The sequence below is a fragment of the Bos grunniens genome, chromosome 10, assembly GCF_055505025.1.
Source record: "Bos grunniens cultivar Pamir isolate PY7600 chromosome 10, Bosgru_T2T1.0, whole genome shotgun sequence".
NCBI lineage: Eukaryota > Metazoa > Chordata > Mammalia > Artiodactyla > Bovidae > Bos > Bos grunniens.
In genome coordinates this window covers 14,466,494-14,476,809 of record NC_141174.1, presented here as the reverse complement: position 1 = coordinate 14,476,809, position 10,316 = coordinate 14,466,494, and the positions used below count along the sequence as shown (strand labels likewise).

Below are 10,316 nucleotides of genomic sequence, written 5' to 3'. Positions count from 1 at the left end.
GGGTCCACTACTTATTTGCTATAAACATTTCTGAACACCCTTGCAAAGTGGGGATAAAAATAGTACCCACCGTAGTGTTGTTCAGTTCAGTTCAGTCGCTCAGTCTGTCCGGCTCTCTGCGACCCCATGGACTGCAGCACGCCAGGCCTCCCTGTCCATCACCAGCTCCTGCTCCAACTCATGTCCGTTGAGCTGGTGATGCTGTGTAGTGTTGTAGAGAGACTAATTTAAGAAGATGAAGATAAAATGCTCAGCGCAGTACCTAGCACGCAGTAGGCACTCAACAGAGCAAATGGAACTGTTATCGTGCTCATTTTTCTATTTGTATTTTCATTTGTAATCATAAGGTCACAGGGAGAGAAACTGGTGGTCAGCAAACGCAAGTAGCCTATCAATCTGTTTACAGGATCTACTTCTTATTAGAAGATGATCAAACTGCTTTTCTGGTTTTACGCTTCCGTCTCTTGGGGTGTGGTGACATGAGTCAGCCACTGGAGCATGAGTCCTGCTTTACACAGTCTGGCATTTTTCTGTTTATGGAGAAATTTGCCTCCTGCCCTGGAGAGGGAGGACTGTTCCCACAGCCTGTGAGCTCCTCTGGACAGGAACCAGGTATGAAAGCTGTGCCATCCTAGGCTGAGTTCTAAAGAAAAGAGAGCAAAGTACCCCGGAGAGCAGAGTTTCCTTACTGTGAAGGGAAATACCGCATCAGTGGGCTCCCTTAGTTTTAGTGATATGAGTAAGTAGGAGCCTGGCTCTGAGGAAATGGTATAAAAAAGACTTCCTATCTATGGCTTTAGTAAAGGTCACTTTACACACAGACCTTTTATGATCAATCGGTATGGCTTTAGTAAAGGTCACTTTACACACAGACCTTTTATGATCAATCGGTATAAGGACCTCAGGAATCTTCTGGAACCAAAGGTTCCCTCTTCTTAACCCTTCCCGATGGAAGCTGGAAAATTCTGTTTGGGTGAATCTGGATGGTTCTTGACCTGGATCTTATAGCAGCAGCATCACTTCAACCCAGGACTGCTGGAATGAAATTACCATGAGAAAAGTGTTCATTTACAACTCAGATTAATATGGAATCACATACACACATGTGGAATGCTAGAAACTAAACTGAAAACAGTGATTATCTTGTTCTGGTGGAAGGGCTGGCAACTTTCACTTTCTACTGTAAACATGTGTGTGCTTGTATTTTTCACCAGACTGTATTACTTTCATAATCAGGAAGAATTTTTAAACAAAATCCTGTATTTTCATTTTGAAGAAAAAAAAGGAAGACACGGTAACAACCTAGTAACTCGAGTACTTTGGGTGGACAAAAAAGTGTTTCCTTAATGCTTGTTGCCTAAATTAGAGGACAGAGAGCAGAGAATGCCGTCGGGAGGAAGAAGGGGCTGGGGGTGGGGGGCGTGGGGACACAGGCTGGTTCTGCCGGGGACGGGGGACAGTGGGGACTGTGGGCAGCCCTCCTTTGGGAGCAGCTGGCTGGGTCAGCACAAACCCTGGTGGTCCTGGCTGACTTGGGTTTATTAATTTAGAGATGGGAATTAAGAATCAGTTGTTTTGGCAACCAGCTCAAAGTTACACCCTGTTTCTTATTCTTAGTTAATCTTTAAACTGCAAACTATGCCCATGGGTCTGCCCTTCCTTATTAACAATGTGTGACTGGCTTTGAATCTGGAACAAGATGAGAGATTCAGTCAGAATCAAGATTCAGAGAACCAGAGGACCTGAGAAAAGGCGTGGGAGGCAAAGCCAACCCTTTCTGTCTGCCATTGGCTCAGAAACTAGGTTGAGGCCTTTCCAGGCAGGAGTCACAGGGGCCCTCAAGTCCATGCACAAGCCACGCTCAGAGGAGGCAGCTTGGAGCTCAAGAGCGCATGGTGGCTGCTGGTGTGTCCATGGGAATAAGACTCTCATGTGCTGTTGGTGTGTCCACGGGCATACGATTAACCCTGCTCCTGTCAGTTTCCTGGTCTGTAAAATGGGGATGCTCATAGCTCCTGGCTTTGGGGTTCTAGTGAGGATTCAATGACATAATGTCACTAGAGGCCTCAGTGCTGGGACTGGCATTATGGCTCAGTCCGCGTTAGCCGCTGTTCTGTAGAAAAGCACTCAAAGAGACCCTCTGAGAGGTCGAGAATTCTCCCCCAGGGGAGTCACAGAGAAGCTAAGTGAGTCTTTTGGTGGGAGTAAGAGTCTGTTTGATGAGCAGAGGTGGGCTGTTTGCTGCCAGCAAAAGAAGAGAGGCTCAAAAGCACTTGGTGAGTGGGGAAGAGTGAGCCCTCTGGCCTGACCGAAGCGCAAGGGTGAGCACTGTGCTGGAGGCGAGGTTGGGGTGAGGTGGTGGTGCGGATGGGGCGGGCGGCCGGGGGCAGCTGGCTCTGGGAAGGACCTTGTCCACTGGACAGAGGCGTGGGCGTTGCTTTTCCCTCGAAGATCGATGCAGGGGCCATGGAGCTGGAGAAATTTTGCTTTGTTTTTGAGGTGTCTAAGCCAAGCACCACAGGATCAGATACCATTTTTGGAAAGCAGGTTCAGGAAGGGGCGTCCATTCAGAAGAGTGGCCAGGAGCCTCTCGCTGTTCTCCCCGGACTGGTCACTAGAGGGAGGCCTGGGCTCAGAAGTGCCACCTCACTGCTTCTTGATGCTCTGCTGGTCCCTGGCTGCAAAGGGATGCTTCCAAGGCAGCAAAAGTCCGACCCACATTGGCCCTTGGCTGAGACAGGCCTGCTAGATGATAGACAAGGGCACTGGCAAGTTAGGAAGAAAAGGAACACCCCTGGTGTGCTGTGGGCACCTTGGCCTGCGTGCGTCTAACAATTGACCTCTTGTCTGGCCGCCGCCCCCCACCCCCCCGGCCCATCCTCCTTCTCTTCTTGTCCCTTCCTCACCTCCACGCCATGTGTAAAGCACACCCCAGTCTGCATGACCAAGCTTCGTCCACACCCCAGCAAGTAGCCCGTGGGCCGGGGGTGCATACCTGGGTGGGAAAATGACCCTGACGATGAGGACTGCAAGGTGCAGTTAGGAGGCTTGGGCCATTTGGGAAGCGCATTTGGGGGTCTTGGCTGCTCAGAGCACAGTCTAGAAGGGGGTGCAGTACTCTGGCTAGGCCCCTCTGCAGGGCCTGTGGATGAGTCGCCTTGAGGGGAGGGACATGGTCAAAGGAGGGAGTCAAAGAAGTGTCCGGTCTCACCAGATACTCAGTGAAGGGCCTTGTGTTATTCGTCCTTCCACGTGATCTCTAGCGTGAAGCCCACAAGCTAGTGGGCGATAAACGCTGTTTGAAGGGGGAATTCCCTGGCTGTCCAGTGGTGAAGACTCTGCACTTCCAGTGCCGGGGACACAGGTTTGATCCCTGGTTAGGGAACAAGGATCCCACGTGCCACCAGGCAGGCTCAGCCAAAAACAAAAAAACTGCTTGAACGAATGGCGTCTCCTTCTCCAGCTCTTGCCTGGCTTCTTACGTGAGACAGAAGAGTCACTTTTCCTCTGTTGAGGACTCTGTGGTTCTTAAAAGAACGATCCCTGAGTTCTTTGACACTCCTCTGGAGAGATGGAGCTGAGTTCCCCTTCTGGGCTGGACTCCCTTCTAAAGAATACAGAGAAAAGTGATGGCGTTTGACTTTGGAAGCTAGGTTATAAAGGCCTGGTGATGTCCCCCACTTTGTCAGTTAGATCACTGCCCTGGAGGAGCCTTCCCGTGTCAGGGGCCCACAGGCAGCCCTGCGGAGAGGCTGCAGAGGGAGGAGCTGAGGCCTCTGACCAACAGCCACGCTGGAAGCTGATGCTCTGGCTCTGAACAAGCTTCAGACCATGGCAGCCTGACCTGCAGCCTCATGACCATTCCGCTAAGCCACCCCTGGGAAACATAACACACTTGTCATTTTAAGTTACAAAGTCTGCGGTGAGTTTGTTATGCCGCAGCGGATAACCACGACAGGCTTCAAGTGGCTCCCAAGTGTTAGCATTCTTATTTCCACCTGAGTTTTGCATAAGTCAAGGTGTAAAACAAAAGTAAGTATGGAAGGTGAAATAGTACCTCTATTGGCGGTCAGAGACCATTCTTTAGCCAACGGAATTTGCTAATACCGAGCCCCAGAATTTAAGCAGACCTACCCACTCGGTCCCAACACTGACTGGAGACAGACCTCCTGCTCTTTAAGGGTAAAAGTAAGGACTCCCCTGGCGGTCCAGTGGTTAAGACTTGGCACTCCCAATGCAGGGGCCACAGGTCCAGTCCCTGGTTGGGGAATTGAGATCCTGCAAGTCTCAAAAAAAACAAAAAAACAGAATAAATAAAAAAGCAAAAATAAACCCTCTTGCCTCCTACCTCAGTTCGTGTAATAAAAGTCTTTATTGTTCTGAAATACATAAGTAAAATGCCTACTCCTTAAAAAAAAAAAAGAGTAAAAGCAAGAAGGTGGGGAGAACAGTTACCCAAGAGAAACAAGATGTGGGCGGAGTCAAGGGGGCCCAAGTACTCTTTCCAAAGTTAACAGCAAGTCACTGGAGCAGTGGGGCAGAGAGAGTTCCAGAAGTTCCACTAGTTAAGCTTCCTTCTCTGGAAGAAAATGTCAGGAGTGAGGAAGAAGTTCCCTTCTCCACAGCCTTCCCTTCCACCTGTCTGTGGTCCTATCCCAGGCGTGCGACCTGGGACCTCTTCTTCCCTGTGGGTTTGGCACCCCAGGTGACAACTCATCGCTGGCATCTTCCTAATAGTCTCAGTTCTTTTTCTGCTTCTCCCTGTTGTGTCCCGGGAACTTGATGCTTTGCACCATGCTCTGCACATAACAAGACATGTTGGGAATTGTGATGCTTTAAACTTGCCATGTTAAAACGGAGGTGCTCTGTTTTCTCTTTAGTTCATCTTCTTTTTCTTTGCCTTTGTGGGCACTATTTTATTAAATCGTCAATGCCAGTGGACCAAACCGTCTTTGCAGGAATATTGTGTAAGTGTGAAATCATCACTCTTTTTTTTTTTTTCACAAAGACCTCATCAAAGAGAATCATTACATTTTACGGGTGGAAATGTGGTTCTGAAAATTACTTAATGATCAGCAAGCAGTGGCAGAGATCCAGAAGAGAACAGACAATCCCCATCATCCATTTTGATAGCTCAGTAATAATATGCACATCTATTTCACATTTGCAGCTATTTCCAAGTCTGATGACATTTTATTTCTTATCATTGGGAATCTGGTGAAATATCTATAGTTTCTTTCTTTTCTCTTTCTCTAAATTTATTTACCTATTCCTTGCAAAAGGACGTTTAGTCTGTATCTGGTTGTTCCCTGCCTCAAATAGCATTGCTGTGAACATCCTCGTGCTCCCAGGTCTCCCTGCCCTGATCCATCCTGTCCACTGCTGCCTGAGTTAAGGGAGGGGCAGAAACAGAAGCTTAGCAGGTGCTTAGGGGTCTCTGGATAAGTACCTGCAGGGTTTTGGCCTAACCCCTTTCCTCTTTAGAAAATATAGTGCATTTGTGCACCAGATGCCACTATTCCTCTCTTTCCTATGCTCTTGGGAGTCATTAAAGGGTTAGAGATTTACAAGGGGTTGGAGATGCATAAAGGAGATTTATAAAGGAAGACGGATGTGTGTTAGGAAGGCTGGAAAGCATAGGGACCCCAGCAGTCTTCCGCGTGGACCTGTCACAGGGGCTCTGCACTCATCTGGCCCTCTAAATTCCCTGGAGGGCTCCGTGCCGTCTGGAGGTGCTTTTGCAGCCCACACGATTGGCCGAGGTACTGCAGGAAAGGGTATGGGCGTGGGTGTCTATGACGGGGAGGTAGGCTCAGGAATGGGTTTCACTTCTGCAGAGGGATTTCTGCCAGAGGTATGTGTGTGCGTGTCGTGGGGGCCGCAGACAGGGAGCTGTATGTGCCTGAGTGTGGATGTGACCAAACTTGGGGATATGCTGCTGTTAAATGAAGCGAGGCATTGCCATGGCAACATAGCTCTCTGCTCCCAGCCAGATGCCAAGGCCTTAAATTATATTTTTCTGGCTGAAAGCGCCTCAGTCGCCTCTGGTCTCCCAAGCAATGGAGCTGCGGGGGCAGCAGATGACTCACCCCCATCTCCCACCTTTCAACAAAGCCCAAGAGGCAACAAGCAGCAGGGATGTCACGGGGGCAACTGATGAATTTTGTCTGGGGGAGCCCTGAGAGTATAACCTCTGGTGAAGGGGCTTGGACAAAGCCATGGATAGGTTCCCCCTTCTATTATCTCCTGGTCTAGTGATCTGGGGTTAACTTTCTCCAGCACTTCATTCTAGAAGGAAATTTGTACGATGCATGTCGGTAGAGATGCCAATCATTTCTTCCACTAATCATTTCCTTTCCTTCCACCCATTATCTTTCCTTTGATTTCTTTAATTTATTTCTGACCGTGCTGGCTCTTTGGCGTGCACAGGCTTTCTCTAGTTGCACTGCTCGGGCTTCCCATGGCAGCGGTTTCTCTTGTTGCAGAGCAAGGGCTCTGGGCGCATGGGCTTAGTAGTTGTGGCCTATGGGCTTGGCTGCTCCTCAGCCTGTGGAATCCTAGCTCCTGACCAGGGATCGAACCTGTGTCCCCTGCATTAAAAGGCAGGTTCTTTAACCACTGGGCCACCAGGGAAGTCCTGTATCCTACCTTTGATTCTGATGAGGAAAGTGTCCCAGCATCTCTGGCCACTGCTGACCAGACCGGGGACCACGAGGGATCAGAAGAATATTGAGCAGATTTTCTTCCAGCAGTTTGGATCCGGGTTAATTACCTATTTGTATCCAACCTGGAAGGCTGAAGGGGCAACTTCAGGGGCAGCTCTGTGTAAGGAAAATCAGAAAAAGGTCTGCCATCCCAGGAAGCAGACACAGGCAGAGACTAGGGAGGGAGAGGAAGGGAGGAAGTATGGGAGCTGCTGTGGTCCGGGGGCTTTTCGGCCTCTAGTTCTCAGGGAAGGCAATGGCAATCCGCTCCAGTACTCTTGCCTGGAAAATCCCATGGACGGAGGAGCCTGGTAAGTTGCAGTCCGTGGGGTCGCTAAGAGCCCGACACGACTGCAGCGACTTCGCAGCAGCAGCAGCAGTTCTCAGAGAGGCTCTGCATTTCCTGCCCCTGGGTACTTTTCGTAATTTGATAGGCTTGTGTCTTACAGCGGAATGGTTCCTCATTAAAGCAGGAGGAGCACTTGGATAGGGTTAGGCTGATGACACTGGAAGTACCTTTGCTAGCCACATCCCTGCTCAGGATAAACGGTAAATCCCTCACAAAAGGCTGCCTGGGAAATTTTTCTTCCATCATTCAACAGTATTTTATTGAGCAGCTACGTACAAGCAATGGGCTTCTCAGTTCAGTTCAGTCACTCAGTCGTGTCCGACTCTGAGACCCCATGGACTGCAACACGCCAGGCCTCCCTGTCCATCACCAGTTCCTGGAGTTTACTCAAACTCATGTCCATTGAGTCGGTGATGCCATCCAACCATCTCATCCTCTGTCGTCCCCTTCTTCTCCCGCTTTCAATCTTTCCCAACATCAGGGTCTTTTCCAATGAGTCAGTTCTTCACATCAGGTGGCCAAAGTATTGGAGTTTCAGATTCAGCATCAGTCCTTCCAACGAATATTCAGGACTGATTTCCTTTAGGAGGGACTGGTTGGATCTCCTTGCAGTCCAAGGGACTCTCAAGAGTCTTAGAGACTTGGGCTCGATCCCTGTGTGGGGAAGATCCCCTGGGGGAGGGCATGGCAACCCACTCCAGTATTCTTACCTGGAGAATCCCATGGGCAGAGCAGCCTAGCAGGCTACAGCCCATAGGGTTGCAAAGAATCAGACATGAGTGAAGTGACTTAGCATGCATGCACATACAAGCAATATTCTAGATGTCAGGGAATTATCAGTGAACAACACAAGGAAAGCCTGCTCTTAGCTCTTTGTTTGGAGGACCCACATAAGAGAACAAAAGGTATGACAGCAGACATTGCTAAGGGCTGTGAATAGAATGAATGAATCCTACCGGATCATAAACTATTAAGGTGTGAAAAGGTCCTCAAAAGTTTCCAGACGCTTTTGTTCCCATAAGACCAAAGAAACAATAGAGATAATAAAAGGTCTTTAGCCGCACGGGAGGGTAGTGAAGCTGAGGCCAGCTCATTCTTCGCCAGCTATTATGTCCCTTCCTGTTGGAAGCCTTTTCCTCCCAGCTCTGTTGGATGCCCCTCCGGCTGCACCCTTTTCTTGGCTCATCACGGCATATTTAATTACCTGTTCACGGAGGTGTTTCTCCCACTCACTGTAGCCCCGAGGGCAGAAACAGTGCCCATCACATTCACAAAACACAGTGACTCATGCTGCAGAGATGCTGGATTAATAAATAACAAGGGCTGCTGCCGCCTGCCTGACAGCAGCAACGCCGGTGTTTCTTCAACGCGTGTAGGCAGTCCTTCCACCACTGGAGTGATCCTTCCAAAGGCAGGACTAGTTGGATAACAGCACAGACACGGCATGGTTGTCTTCAGAGGTAAGAGAAGAACTGTCCATGGCCAGAACCCAGGCAAGGTGGTTACTTGAGTGTTTTCCAGCTGTTGAGACCAGAGCCTTTGTGTTGAACACCACCTAAAAATGAAGAAGCAAAGTGTGTAGGGTCTCTAACTGGTCACTCCGAGGAAGTGCTTGATTCCTTTTGATGGGAGCAGTGGGAGTAGCTGGCCAAGGGTTGGGCACATGTTCAGGCCTAATGTCACTTTGGGGATAGGACAGTTAACACCTAACAAAAGGGAACACGTGCTATGCCCAGGAAAAGTAGACGTGCACGAACGCACACCAGTGTGCCCCAAACAGCAGATTTGGTCTCTCCTCCTGCTTTCCCTCACCACAGAGCTAACAGATAATAAATTTAGGGCCCTGCAGACTTCAATTTCATCTGTCCAGTAACATCCCTAGAATATAGTAATCCTTTTCAGAGGACGACTGTGGCCCTCACCAGTTGGTTCAACCTTCAGGCTGACTATTTACCGCCCTAGCAACCAAAGCCCACGTTGGTGTTTCCATGGTGGATGGAGAATAAGGTCTCCAGGTGCGATGAGCCACCTGAGCTCAGGACAGAACCAAACACGATGGAGGCTGGTTCTCTTGCCTGGATGGATAGAATCATACATTCCCTAGTCAGCCCCTGGAGAACCCAATCCAGAAATCTTTGTGGGAGTAGCTGAAACTGTGCTTTCTGCATCACTTAACAGAGTGTGTGCCTGCTAAGTTGATTGAGTCGTGTCTCTTTGCAACCCTATGGACTGTAGCCTGTGAGGCTCCTTGTTTCATGAGATTCTCCAGGCAAGAATACTGGAGTGAGTTGCTATGGCCTCCTCCAGGGGATCTATCTTCCTGACCCAGGGACTGGACCCGAGTCTCTGCACTGGCAGGCAGGTTCTCTGCCACTACAACCGCCTGGGAAGTCCACTTAACAGAGTACCTGTTCTTATTTATAAGAGGAAACTTACAGAGAGTCTGGGGAAAAAAAGATGAATTTCCTCCATTTTTCATATAATTACTGCATACAATTCTTTACAGGGTTTGCTATATAATTTAAAAAATTTATGAGTAGTGCATAAATATGTTCTTATATAAAAAAAAAATCAGACCACACACAAAACCTAGAAAGTAAAAACTCCCTTCCCGTCCTCCTCCTTCCACTACATTTGGATGCATCTTTTTTCCCATCTTTACACACAGGTACATGTATCTACAGACGATAGTCGTGTTTAGTTTTTACATATTAGTTGGTGCACTGTACATAGAATTCTACCATTTCATGTTTTTCAATAACCAATTGAAAGTTATTGAAAATTTCATCAACCAAGATATCCAATATATCTGAGAGCACTTTTCATGTCTGTACATTCTTGTGAAGGGCTCCATAGTATTAATATTCCATAGTGTGTATGAACCATAATCCAAACAACTCTTTCCCCACTGGTTAACATTTGGGTTGTTTCCAGTTTTCCACTGTTGTGAACACTGGAATGAACATCTTACATGTATCATTTTGTGCCTGGACAGGCTTTTCTATAGGGAAGATACCTAGAAGTGCTGGCTCAAAATTGCGTGAAACACTGATGATATGCTGAAGAAGGTGAACGGTTCTAGGAAGACCTACAAGACCTTTTAGAACTAACACCCAAAAAAGATGTCCTTTTCATTATAGGGGACTGGAATGCAAAAGTAGGAAGTCAAGAAACACCTGGAGTAACAGGCAAATTTGGCCTTGGAATATGGAATAAGGCAGGGCAAAGACTAATAGAATTTTGCCAAGAAAATGCACTAGTCA

At 48.3% G+C, this 10,316-nt stretch overlaps 1 protein-coding gene and 1 long non-coding RNA gene across 2 annotated transcripts in view; both read right to left on the bottom strand.

The window, feature by feature from the left end:
• Positions 1 to 825: 825 nt before the first annotated feature.
• LOC147363933 (uncharacterized) lies at positions 826 to 4,286 on the bottom strand. The gene is made up of 2 exons (XR_015133934.1): positions 4,135 to 4,286; positions 826 to 3,607 (listed from the first exon to the last, which is right to left on the bottom strand). It is a non-coding gene; the product is annotated as an uncharacterized LOC147363933 (long non-coding RNA).
• A 67-nt stretch (positions 4,287 to 4,353) lies between these two features.
• Positions 4,354 to 10,316, bottom strand: part of ALKBH1 (alkB homolog 1, histone H2A dioxygenase) — a 35,386-nt gene continuing 29,423 nt past the window's right edge. The window contains exon 5 of the mRNA XM_086319446.1: positions 4,354 to 8,608. Within this exon, the coding sequence (XP_086175572.1) occupies positions 8,471 to 8,608 (138 nt within the window). The 3' untranslated portion in view covers positions 4,354 to 8,470. The remainder of the gene's footprint in view (positions 8,609 to 10,316) is intronic.